This window comes from Drosophila novamexicana, unplaced genomic scaffold (genome assembly GCF_003285875.2).
Source record: "Drosophila novamexicana strain 15010-1031.04,08,12 unplaced genomic scaffold, DnovRS2.1 tig00000689-arrow-pilon, whole genome shotgun sequence".
Taxonomy (NCBI): domain Eukaryota; kingdom Metazoa; phylum Arthropoda; class Insecta; order Diptera; family Drosophilidae; genus Drosophila; species Drosophila novamexicana.
Window position 1 is genome coordinate 3,185,208 of NW_020824818.1, and position 12,492 is coordinate 3,197,699.

General features: G+C 39.0%; 3 protein-coding genes across 5 annotated transcripts; 2 read left to right on the forward strand and 1 right to left on the reverse strand.

The window, feature by feature from the left end:
* The first annotated feature begins 3,399 nt into the window (after positions 1-3,399).
* Positions 3,400-4,398, forward strand: LOC115763119 (dynein assembly factor 4, axonemal). The gene has a single exon (XM_030705562.1). It carries the CDS (start codon positions 3,500-3,502, stop codon positions 4,256-4,258), a length of 759 nt encoding a protein of 252 aa, XP_030561422.1. The 5' UTR covers positions 3,400-3,499; the 3' UTR covers positions 4,259-4,398.
* Positions 4,399-4,541: 143 nt separating this feature from the next.
* LOC115763021 (wiskott-Aldrich syndrome protein family member 3) lies at positions 4,542-11,566 on the reverse strand. Of its 3 annotated transcripts, XM_030705417.1 has the most exons (7): positions 11,382-11,566; positions 9,348-10,148; positions 8,796-8,912; positions 7,914-7,994; positions 6,006-6,709; positions 5,682-5,928; positions 4,542-5,616 (listed from the first exon to the last, which is right to left on the reverse strand). In XM_030705417.1, the coding sequence occupies exons 2-7, from the start codon at positions 10,078-10,080 to the stop codon at positions 5,438-5,440; spliced, it is 2,061 nt and encodes a 686-aa protein (XP_030561277.1). In that variant the 5' UTR covers positions 10,081-10,148; positions 11,382-11,566; the 3' UTR covers positions 4,542-5,437. The 3 variants fall into 3 exon arrangements, with proteins under 3 accessions (XP_030561277.1, XP_030561275.1, XP_030561276.1); XM_030705415.1 differs by lacking the exon at positions 7,914-7,994; XM_030705416.1 differs by lacking the exons at positions 7,914-7,994; positions 8,796-8,912; positions 11,382-11,566 and having other exon boundaries at positions 5,438-5,616; positions 9,348-10,080.
* A 336-nt stretch (positions 11,567-11,902) lies between these two features.
* LOC115763023 (ATP synthase subunit g, mitochondrial) lies at positions 11,903-12,414 on the forward strand. The gene is made up of 2 exons (XM_030705421.1): positions 11,903-11,981; positions 12,061-12,414. The coding sequence occupies exons 1-2, from the start codon at positions 11,942-11,944 to the stop codon at positions 12,318-12,320; spliced, it is 300 nt and encodes a 99-aa protein (XP_030561281.1). The 5' UTR covers positions 11,903-11,941; the 3' UTR covers positions 12,321-12,414.
* The last annotated feature ends 78 nt before the right edge of the window (positions 12,415-12,492 follow it).

Genomic DNA, 12,492 nt, shown 5'->3' on the forward strand with positions numbered 1-12,492 from the left:
CAACTCTTATTGAACAGGGCTACCAGCTTGCCAAAGGACATCAAAATCGTCCTTGTAGTTTCCGAGATATCAGTGATCTTATTTTAATTTGAATCCTTGCACCCTCCGGTGAAATTTGTCCGATCCTTAAATTTTTAAATGCAGTTCGACGCAGAACGTCCTTACGATTCTAACGCACCAAGTCCTTTGAAAATCCGCCAGGATATGGCTAGACTAGAGCTATTTTTCTAAAAAGGACATTCTATTTTTAGCCATATCTTGGCCATATCCTTAAGGATATCGAAAGGATACACCTTTTTGAACTCGTGGGGAGCAGGACTATCGACTGGCATTCAAGGATTTCCATATTTCGACAAAAAAATTTCACTCAAATTTTTCCCAGGGGTTTAGTCAGAAAATTGGCCAAAATCAAACATTTCCGGGCTAACTTTGCCATTTGAAGGACTATCGGGATGTCCTTTGGACAGCTGAATGTCCTTACCCTCCCATTTAAGAATAAACAATCAGAAGGACGATAGTCCTTCGAACGGCAAAGTTTTAAGGACTTTTTCAACTAAAGAAAATGGGCTATAACTCGGCCATATCCTTGTATATCCTGACGAGTCATGTGTCAAAAAAATTGTATTAGCTAGCTCTATAAACTTGCCAAAGGATATCAAGATCGTCCTTGTAGTTTTAGAGATATCGCGTTTTTAGTATAATGCTGTGATTTCAGCCAATTTTCGTGCGCGCCGCGACTGAAAATTTACCAAGTTGATGGTTCTTAGATGACCCCATAATGTTTTAATGCAGGTCGATGCAGTTGGCCTCCACGATCCTAACGCACCGTGTCCTTTGAAAATCTGCAAGGATATGGCTGAGTTACAGCTATTTCTTTGCTCAAAATACTCATTAATTTCGTATGACATTTTTAATTTAAATGTGTTCTTATCGTTTCAGAATGATGGATTCAAGGACTCTTATCGACTCTAAGGACTTCCACGAGTTCAGCGAGGCTCTTCATTTCTGTTCGCCTGTTATTTGAGTGGAAATTTAGTGCAAATTGGCAACCCAGCTGGCGGCGAGGGCGCCCCGTTTGGGTATGCAATGGAAATTTTCCGCCGCTACAAATTTTTTTGTCAACCTTCTGGGCATTTCTGTTTGCCTGGTGTTTTAACAGAATTTAAGAAAAATCTCGGCAGCCAGCGGCCGCCAACGGACTAATTTTTAATGACCGTTAATTTTTGAATTTGTTGCAATCCCATATCCCTTGGAAGTAAAAAAACGGGAATTTGTTTAAAACTTTTAATAAATTATTAATTATTGTTAAAATTAACAAGGTTGTTGTTTTTTAAATGTAATTTCGATTTTAACTTAAAATCACTATATTTGGCTTAATAAAGATCCGATCCTGGAAGCAGTAGCCTTGTTAGATTCTTGAAAGTCCTTAGAATCGATAAGAGTCCTTGAATCCTTCATTCTGAAACGATAAAAACACATTTAAATTAAAAATGTCATACGAAATTAATGAGTATTTTGAGCAAAGAAATAGCTGTAACTCAGCCATATCCTTGCAGATTTTCAAAGGACACGGTGCGTTAGGATCGTGGAGGCCAACTGCATCGACCTGCATTAAAACATTATGGGGTCATCTAAGAACCATCAACTTGGTAAATTTTCAGTCGCGGCGCGCACGAAAATTGGCTGAAATCACAGCATTATACTAAAAACGCGATATCTCTAAAACTACAAGGACGATCTTGATATCCTTTGGCAAGTTTATAGAGCTAGCTAATACAATTTTTTTGACACATGACTCGTCAGGATATACAAGGATATGGCCGAGTTATAGCCCATTTTCTTTAGTTGAAAAAGTCCTTAAAACTTTGCCGTTCGAAGGACTATCGTCCTTCTGATTGTTTATTCTTAAATGGGAGGGTAAGGACATTCAGCTGTCCAAAGGACATCCCGATAGTCCTTCAAATGGCAAAGTTAGCCCGGAAATGTTTGATTTTGGCCAATTTTCTGACTAAACCCCTGGGAAAAATTTGAGTGAAATTTTTTTGTCGAAATATGGAAATCCTTGAATGCCAGTCGATAGTCCTGCTCCCCACGAGTTCAAAAAGGTGTATCCTTTCGATATCCTTAAGGATATGGCTAAGCTATGGCTAAAAATAGAATGTCCTTTTTAGAAAAATAGCTCTAGTTTAGCCGTATCCTGGCGGATTTTCAAAGGACTTGGTGCGTTAGAATCGTAAGGACGTTCTGCGTCGAACTGCATTTAAAAATTTAAGGATCGGACAAATTTCACCGGAGGGTGCAAGGATTCAAATTAAAATAAGGAGATCACTGATATTTCGGAAACTACAAGGAAGATTTTGATGTCCTTTGGCAAGCTGGTAGCCCTGTTCAATAAGAGTTGTTTGACACACGCCTCGTCAGGAGCCGCAACGATATGGCAGAATTATAGGCAATTTCGTGTGCACATAAATTACTCCTTTTCTCGGCTGATCGAAGGACATTCGTCCTTTTTATGGTATATTCTGGCTTGGGGGTACAAGGACTATTTGCTTGCCAACGCACATCATGGTAATCTTAAAAATGGCAAAGATATGAACGATTTTGTAATTAATGCCGTTTTAAGGAAAAACAGCAATAACTCGGACATATCCTTGCGGATTTTCGAAGAAAGCTGCATCGATCTACATTAAAGGACTTATGAATCAAACTTTTGTCGTTCGTTACTGTATTTTACTTTTGTTGGCAAAAGGATATCAGAAAAGAACTTGAAGGGGATTATCTGTAGAATGAATTACTTTTCTTAGAAGGACATGTTTACGGATATTGGATATCCTTTAACACGTTATTGTAGGACTAACATTTTACCTAGTTTTTGCAATATTTCTTAATGCTTTTCTGATGCACATAATAAATTGATTTATGCAATTTTCCGCCAAGGATGAAATATGGTTGCGTTTATTACTGCTTTTAAGAAAAAAGGACAACCCATTAGGTGAATGTATAAATAGCTCTCGTGCAGAAAGGAAAGTTAAACAGTTGTCAATTTGGTGCTAAACTCAATAACAATGAAATTATGCTGCCAACGAAAATGGAATCGCGTGCTCGAACATTGTAGATAGATGGTTGTGACTAATTCGAGCCTTGTTTGTGCAGGTAAGTAGGTCCGAGGGTCAATGACTAAGTTAACGGCACGAGTAAGCCCGGCATAGGCAATAAGGTATGCAAATAGGTGTTACAGGTGTGCTTGCAGGACTCCCGCAAGTGCAGGGGATGGCCAGTCAATCATTGTTTGATCGATAAGCAGCGCAACTCGTTATGGCGATTACAATGCCGGCTAATATTGAATTCAAAATAAACAAAACCAATATAATATTCAAATGAATCGGATGGCAGTAGACAGTGTATTAGCTTTCCAAATAGTAGACGGGCGGCAAAGGCTAGAAACGGCTCATTCACCACAAAACAATTGCGTGGGCCAGGACAACGGCGGCAGCTCAGAATGGTGCAGATATCCCAGACCGAGGAGGACATTAAAATATCCATCGAACTGAACAGGCTGGTCACGCGCAAGCCGGACGTTGTACTGTTGCCGCAGTACTTGAAGTTTAACAGTCCACCAATATTCTTTGAACGGCATCTGGCGCAGGAGATTGATGAAATGGCCAGTTTCTGTCGCATTTTCAAGCATGAGGCGCGCATTGTGCTTGTCAAGAAACAGCCCGGCATCTGGCCGGAGCTCTTTCAGAAGCTGGACAAAGAGGCGCTGATGCAAAAGCGACTAGAAATCGCCGATCTAATAGTGGAGCGCAATAAGAAACGCGATGAGATGGCATTGGAGCGTTACGAGAACAAGCGACGCGCCGAAATTACAAAGGAGGTGAAGCGTGAAGGCGACATGAAGGATCGCGTTAAGAAGTTTCAGGAGAGCTCATGCCAAGAGGCTCTAATGGTGGGCGTGCGCAAAGAAACCCATGCCAAGCCCAATAACTCGACGCATAGCAACAACAACAGCAACAAGGAACAGCTGGCAACGAACATGCGACAGGCAACTCCTGTGGTACGGTACCAACCACCCCTGGCCATGACAGCGGTGCGTGGCAATGGACGGATTAGCGTGAGCTTCTCTAGTCAGCACAAAATGAACACACCGAAGCGTGAATCCCAGGAGGGCATTCAGATGCCATTCACTATACAGGATAGATTGAATGGCAATCCGCCGACCAGGGAAAAAACTCCAATGGAGAGGCTCGACGAGTGAAAATTATAAAAAAAAATGTATGGATGTGTGGTGTGTGTACATGTGTGTGCGTGTGGGTGTGTTTCAGTACATGTGTGAGGGTGCAAAAATTTCTAACTAACAATGTTTTTTTTTGCACAAATAAATATAAATTAAATGCTAACTTTTGCATTTGGAGAAAAATCTAATACAATGAAGACTAGCCTAAAACTTAAGATTAGGAATATACTCGTTTATGATTTAATTGGAATACTTTTATTTTAAATTAGATAAAATATACAACAATTATTACATATGCATATATCCATTATATTTGTAATAAGCTTTCAAACAAAAAAATAATACACGGCATTATGCACGAGCCAGTATATATTTAGCAAAGGATTCAGTTAAGATTATGTTTTCTTTCGAATATATATATACTTGCATATGTATGTAAGTTAAACGGTATATACTTATATATTGCAATTTCATAGCGTGTGTAAAATGCTTTCGACTTTTCTATTAGTTAATGTGTTTTTCGTTTCATTTTATATATTTACAAACTTTAAATTTGCCAGGTTATTTAATCATTGTTAATAATCATTTTGTATTCGAGTTTATAAATTGTTAAATATCGGTTTAATATCCAAAAAGCAAGTCAATAGCTACTTTATTTTATTATCATTTTCTTCTATCTACGTCCGTACCGATCAATCCTTGACATGGCTGATGGTAGCGATAGATTGGAAAACGACTGGAGACAAGATTTAGCAATTTATATCCTTATTTGCATCTTGCATGAACGAGACGAGTATTTATTCCCTCACGAGGCTTAGGCTTAGCCATGCTACGAATATGAATACATACAAATACCTCTCCCTCTATATATATATAAATATATATATATGTATATGTAACTTGAAATCATATCTGATTTCGTTAGCGATTACATATATTAGCCATAATTACTCTTGGTATGTGTATGTATGCGTGTAAATATGTACAATTCAAATTAGATTTTGATTTAAGGTTTAGTCTGTAGTATTTAGGTATGTATGCATATTGGGAGATACTCTTATAAAGTATGGTAAATAAAAGCTTTGGCGCTTTGTAGTAATCCAACTGCTGGGTGCTTACATCCTGCATCAATTTTCTTTGGAATTACTTTTTCTTTTTGTTTTTTGCATTTTTATCCGGTTTAACCGAAGCCATCAGGGATCAAGCAGAGGTCTCATTGGGTTCCATCCATCCCTCGCTGTCATCCTCGCTATCCGAATCTTCTGACTCCGATAGCTCAATGGCCACTCGCCTGGCCAAAATCGAGGCGACATCCAGCATTGCCGTATTGCGTTCAATTTCCTTTAGCTCGGACTTTTCTACCTTGCGTAGTATGATGCCTAAAATAGCAAACAGAAATGTCATTTAGAAGGGTTTTTCAAAAGGATCTCTGTCGTATACTCACCATCTCGAATGGCTTTCATCAAATCGTTGCGTGGATCATGGAATGGAGCCTGCATCTTCTTCGCACTCACAATGTGGGAGCCACCGTTTGGCTGGCACAGCTGCAGCTCCCCATTGGCCAATGATTTGGGCAGAATTTGGTGTGGATGCTGCTGCATTTGCACGCCGCCGATGCCACTCTCGTCCACTGGCGGTGGTGGTGGTGGCGGCGGTGGCGCTACATTAGGTGGCGACATTTTTGGTGAGTGCTGCAGAGCAAAAAAAAAAAAAAAACAAGAATTAATATATATATATATAGAAAATATGTGCATTAACATGAGTCTACCTGATCGGGCACTGGCGGTGGTGGCGGCAAATCGCTGAGCGAGTTCATCTGATTGCTGGTCGAGATGCCCATGCTATTGAAGGTATTGTTCAGCTGCGCCATAACCATGTCATTTGCGTTCTGGGCACTGTTGCTGGGTGCCATCTGCGGAGAGCCAGCTCGCGATGTGCTGTTGGTGCGACCCAGCAGCTTGGCCGCCATGTGACCGCTGGCCATGCCGTTCATGGCCGACAACGGCGACACCACATCCGGCACTGGCGGTGGCGGCGGCAACGCGTCCCGACTCGTCGACATGCTGCGGCCGCGTGTGGGCGTATTTGCGCTCGATGCTGTGGGCGTGCCACCGCCGCTGCCATTCGATGGGGGCGCTGGTGGCGGCTGCGATGGACGCGGCTTGTTACGCGACGGGGTGCCCGGTCCATATATCTGTTCCGGTGACATGGGGCCCTGTCCGCTCTGCCCGTAGATCGAATGCGACTGATGGTAGAGCGTACCGTCGTACAGCTGCTGCTGTTGCTGCTGCTGCATATGCATATGCGAGCTGCCCGAGATGCCGTTGGTGCCGTACGCAGCTGCATACTGATTGGCCGCTGCCTGTGGTGTGAGTGGCTCGTAGCCGCTGCCATCGATCTGCTCTGACTGGTAGCTGCGCCGCAGCTCAATTGAGTTTGGCCGCAGTGGGCGTGTGTCGTAAATGCCCATATCTGAAAAACGTCCCAAAGGAATCATTAATACAGTCATTGGCTATTCCGTGCAACTTAATATATCACAAAATTAGAAACTCCAATTAAAAAAAAAAACAAGAAAGATTAAGGATTCACACAAAAATGCAAAACAGGAAACAATATTATTGCAAGCAAAATCTGTAGTCTTGTGAGGCTGCGAATAAAATGCAATAAATAAATAAAATTTAATTTGAATGATTATCGCACAGTCACCTAAAGTGCGTCACAGAGTACAACTAGAATTAGAGAGCAAGGCTGGGAATTGCTGGGAATTGGTTAACGAGCGAGAAGGCTTAAGCTTTCAATATTAAGACTCAGCTTTAATGCCTAAGAAGGCAAAGTTCGAATATAAAAAATGATTCCTCTAAAAGTTTGATAGTCCACGATTAAGTTTACTTGTTTATAAAATTCAACTGTGGGCAATTGTTGCCAGTTCTATTTAATAATTACAATTTAGATCGTTAAGCTTATATATATCCTATACGCAGAACAATAATAGATCGTTTTATCTGCAATTATATAAAAATTGTTTAAATACCCTATAACTATGGTCGCGTATAATTTGAAGAGCAATTCCGAACCCTGTTTAGAAGTCTTGGAGAGTTGTGATAAAAGTGTTTAATAAAAAAAAACGAGTAACAAAGATAGGCGATCTTCTATTAGCAGCTATATAGTATGTCCATCTGGTGTAGGTGGAAAAGTAGGAATATGTTTAGTCAACTTTGTGTAGGATCAGAGCAAATACTTAAACTTAATACTAACTGTGGCATTGCTATTGGATACTACAGCGTGTGTATGTCTTAAAAATGTCAATTGTTTGCCAATTGGTGTTGTTCATACACTTCCATTATTAAGTAATCGGCATAAATTACTTAGTAACAGCGGTAATATTAATTTATAATTATTTTTCTGTTGCTTTGGGATATGCATCCTGAATGAAATTATAAATGTTCACATTATGGTGCTTTTGGTTGTTGTTATTCATCTGAGCCTAAATCATAATGTTTCGACAGAGCGTTTAGTACACATGAAATGTATACAAAATATATGGTATATAAGTACATATAGGGGGACTATATAAAGTGGCAAGTGACAGTAGGTACGATAGAAGTAGATGAAGGAACATTTATATATACAAACACAATTGAGTGTGTGTTGTATTAAATCTTTTTGTTTATCTGACCTGTAATAGCGATAGCCGTTTGCTTTGTGAGATTACTGTTTTTCTCCAAATGTGAGAGCATATTATAGGGCTTAACAGAATCTGGAAATGAGATGATCATGCGGTGTTCGTTTAAGCTACTTAAAATACGAATATGTTTACAGAAACTATAGTTAGAGCAACAATTGAAATCAAAACGTAATAATAATCGATCTCCCTATGAGTCGATGCACTTGGGGGTTTCAACAGGGTTCTCTTAATTATGATAAGGTTTCGCTCTTGTTCCGAGAACACCCATTTGTTAAGCAACTTAATTATCATTAATTTTACAACATTTACAATATTTTAATTAAGCTTTTGCAATTCATCTTTTCGCAGTATATACATTTCTAGAGCAGTCTAATATTGTATAAAAAAATGAGTTTCAGTTACCCTAAACCTCAAATTGATTTTTATTACCCAATTCGAATTTTTAGCAGCTGACGCACTTACATTTTGATTAACAGCTGTAGGTAAAGAGGTCTCATTAACATTCGCTTTCTCTGCTAATAAACTGTTAGTGTGTATATTAACACTAACAGATTTACGTTAACAGTTGTTACATTAGGCGATCAAAAGTAATAGTAAATGGCAATTTTAATAATGAATCTAGGTACATGAAGTGATCAGAAGAATAACAATGTACTCTGTTGTAGGGCATATGCATATAGAAATGTACAAATGAATGAATCATATCGATTGGCGAGCAAGCGCTTTGCAAGCTAGTAGCAAGCGTTTGCAGGTAATTCAAATAACATGATTATCTTTAGGTACATACAATTTGGATTAACATTTTGTGAATATTAAAACCAAAACGAAAGCCGCGATATGCGCAGTCGACTGCGGGCCATTGATGTACCGTACCTACGTCTTGAACATCACCGATATTCGTCAGCTGTTGTTGTATAAGCCTTCGACGTGCCAGTGTTCCCAGCTGAAAATCGCTGTCAGCATTTACAGTTTGGATTTCGATTAGCTGGGCTAAATTTGCATACAGTAATTGGGCGTTAATCATTATGAATGTGGGTATTATTAGAGAAATTACGCAAATACGTATTGTTCAGATCCGGTTTGTTTAAAATTATGTACACAGCTATAGTATAAAGTTAATCAATTTCCCTATCTTGCTAAAGACCTGTAAGTTAACTAACAGTGCATTTAAAAGCTGTATTGCATATTAATAACATATTTGGTGTATGTTGTTTAATAACAGCACGTTGTAACTCTGTTAAGTTTGGTTTGATTATAGAGATATTTTATCTAACGCTACATTTAAATAAGTTGAAGTCGAGGCTGAATAAAATTCTTACTGTAGACTGTCTTACTCTTGACTGGAGTTCTACGCCTAATATACTTGGCATACTTTTACTTTTATTCTTAAGCAGTATTGTTATTATTAAAAAAGCGTTTACTCACTTCCATATCCGGCCTCTTCATTGGCCATTGCGTTGGGCGTACGATAGATAACATTGTTTGGCATCAGGGTTTCGCCGTGACCCAACGCGATTTGTCGCTGTTTTTCACGTGTGTTGTGTGGCGTACGGACGCGTTTCTTGTGCCGATTGTTCGGACCACCGCCGGTGCCCTCTTGCCGTGGTCGATGCAGCTTTTTGCCTTTGTCGTGCATCACGCGCTCCGTATCCTTGAGCATCTCTTGTCGCCACAGCTCGAAAAAGTAGTTGGGATCCGTGTAGAATTTGAGTCCATCCTTGCCATCGTCACGGTATACATTGAGCTTGTCCAGTGGCGGCGGTTTGTCGCACAGTGCATACGTCTCCAGCATGGGGGCGGGCATCGTGGAGCGCGAGAAGATCTGCTGATCGAATATCTTGGCCGATTTGAACGCCTTTTTGCGTGTTATATCGGTAAGTGGTACTTCCTCCACGGTGCTATCCAGCTGGGTAACCTTTATCGCCAGCCGATCAATGCGCGCCTGCAGTGAATTGGCCCGATCCCCAATATTGCCCACATCTCGCGCCAACTCGCCAAACACGTCCTCAGCATGCTTAGATAGCGACGACAATTGCCGTATTATATTTGTCAGCGTCGTGTTTGTCACAGTCTCCAATTCCACAGACTGCAGCTCATCCTGCTGGTAAACGGATCGAGCTACATGTACGGGCTCAATGGAACGTTTGGGCAGCGGCATATTTTTGTGTTTGATCCGCCAAAGTTCTCCAACTAAGCAGCTGTTATTCGTTAACGCGTTTTCATTGACTGCAAACAGATAAGAGAACATTATTTTTAGTATTATTGCATGCCAGTCTCACAATACAAATTTAAAAAAGTAAAATAATATTTTCACTTTAATTTAAAACTTGTTTTAAGAAATAAATAAAAAAAAAAAACAAAAGCAAAAAGTCGTGCGTATCGTGTAGTCTTTATCCGAATTGTGGCTCGTGTTTGTATAGGCAAATTCTTCCAAGTTCCCACTAAGTCTGCGACAGCAGTCGCTTGCAACCGAATAGCCCACTTTATTGATGTAGATGCTAAGACAAGGAATGCAATCCGTGCTTTAAAGCACGCAATTTCGTTCCGCCCTATAGCTCTTACCAGGTATTTTAACAACTTCTAAAATTAATCATTCTCTCGCATTCTGAGAGTATTTTTTGAGTTAACGCTAAGAAATTTCTAATTCTTTCCTTAAAGATGTAAATACATTTTATATCAAAATGGGATTACGATATTTGGTAATAACTCTTATAGGAATAATCGACCGGAAACTGAGTTTTTTTTTTAAAGTAAAAAATACTGTTAAGAATGTAAAGAAATAGCACAAGGGTGTTTAATCTTCAACACTTTCAAGATAACAGTTGTTTCTTGGTTTTACATTTGTGTATAAAAGTATGTATAAACTATTAGGATAAATCATACATATTTCTCTACACCAAATGGTTTAAGACCGGGCCAAATTATTTTGCACGAGCCAATTCACCCTCTCGGCTTGTGTGTGAGAGAATTTTAAAGTGCATTCACATGTAAATCGCTTGCTAAAAGTCAGTCGTCGGTCTGGGCCTGGACCACACCCACGAGATATGAGCCAAAATTGTGATAAGCATAGTAAGATAACTACCCCCACCCTTTATAGAAGACTATAATAATCGCGAACTACTCGACTGCTTCTTAGTTATTCTTATCATTCGTCATTGCCACCAAAAAAAAACGTTGTTGCTTTAATGCCAACTGGAGCCCCTGTTGTATATATGTGTGTGTGAGTGTGCAAATGCATGTACATGCATACAAACGTAGTTGTCTAATGAAGGCTACACACAATACAACTAAATATATGTATGTACATTAAGCTTGAAATTCGCTCACAAAAAAACAAACACATACGCACAAACTTGTATATTACTTTCAAAATTATCTATTTCCTTTTGCACAGTGGCGAGTTGTTAAACTAGATAGCCCAAAATTTCATTTGGTCTCCGTCACCCCCTCGCAACTCACCTCACGTCACGCACACTTTTCACACACTACACAATAATATCTATTTGCGCCTTTATGATAACATATACTTAAATTTAGTTTATTGTAATTTGTGAAAGTTAATTGCTTTACAATTTACACTAAATATGTATAGTTTTGCTTTTCTATTTTTTTTGTGAATTTTTGGATTTCCACACCTTTATTGTAGTGGTGCACAATTGCATTAACACTGGAGTTATCGATGTGCAATCGAATAGATTAGATTTCAAGTTGGAATTTCTGAGTTGCTTTCGATAAATATATTCAATGGTAATCTTATTGTAAAAAAAACTCTATGAAACTAAATAAATTAATTATAGAGTAATATGCAAGAGCTACAGATCGGATGAATTTTTAGATGGTAATGGCATTTGTCGCATTCACAAATTACATTCTTATCGATAACATATCGCATTTATGAACAACTATATCTAACGACCCTGTTTCATTGCATTCTTAAGACGTAAGGTTTTCACATATTCCTTATTAATTTCGCGGCTGCATAACATTAAATATATATATATTTTATAGATTTCAATACAATGGCGAGCGTAGCTTCAAAAGGATCTGGTCTCATAAACAGTAAGATTCTTACCCATTATCAATTATGGAATATCTAAGAGATTCATTTTCGAACTTATGTAATGATTTACTTTAACAGGGCTGCTTGTGCAAGCTAGACCTCAGTTGGATGTTTTCTTAAAATACGCCAAAGTGGAGTTAACTCCCCCAACACCAGGCGATATTCCAGCTATTCGTCAAAGTATTGGTAATATCGTCAAGAGTGCAAAGACCGGATCCTACAAAAACCTATCGGTTAAGGAGGCATGGCTTAACACACTTGTCACCGCAGAGGTTATCTTCTGGTTCTACGTTGGCGAGTGCATCGGCAAGCGTCATATTGTTGGCTACAACGTTTAAATTTACAGTTACGAAAAATTAGCGAATGACAAATGAATTGGCATCACTAACGATTATGTATGTAAACGAATAAAAGTTTCAAATTTAAATGTAATAAATAATATAGATATTAATTTGTGAGTGGATACGCACTAATATTCAAAGGACGGATTATCTCGAAGCTTGGCCAAAA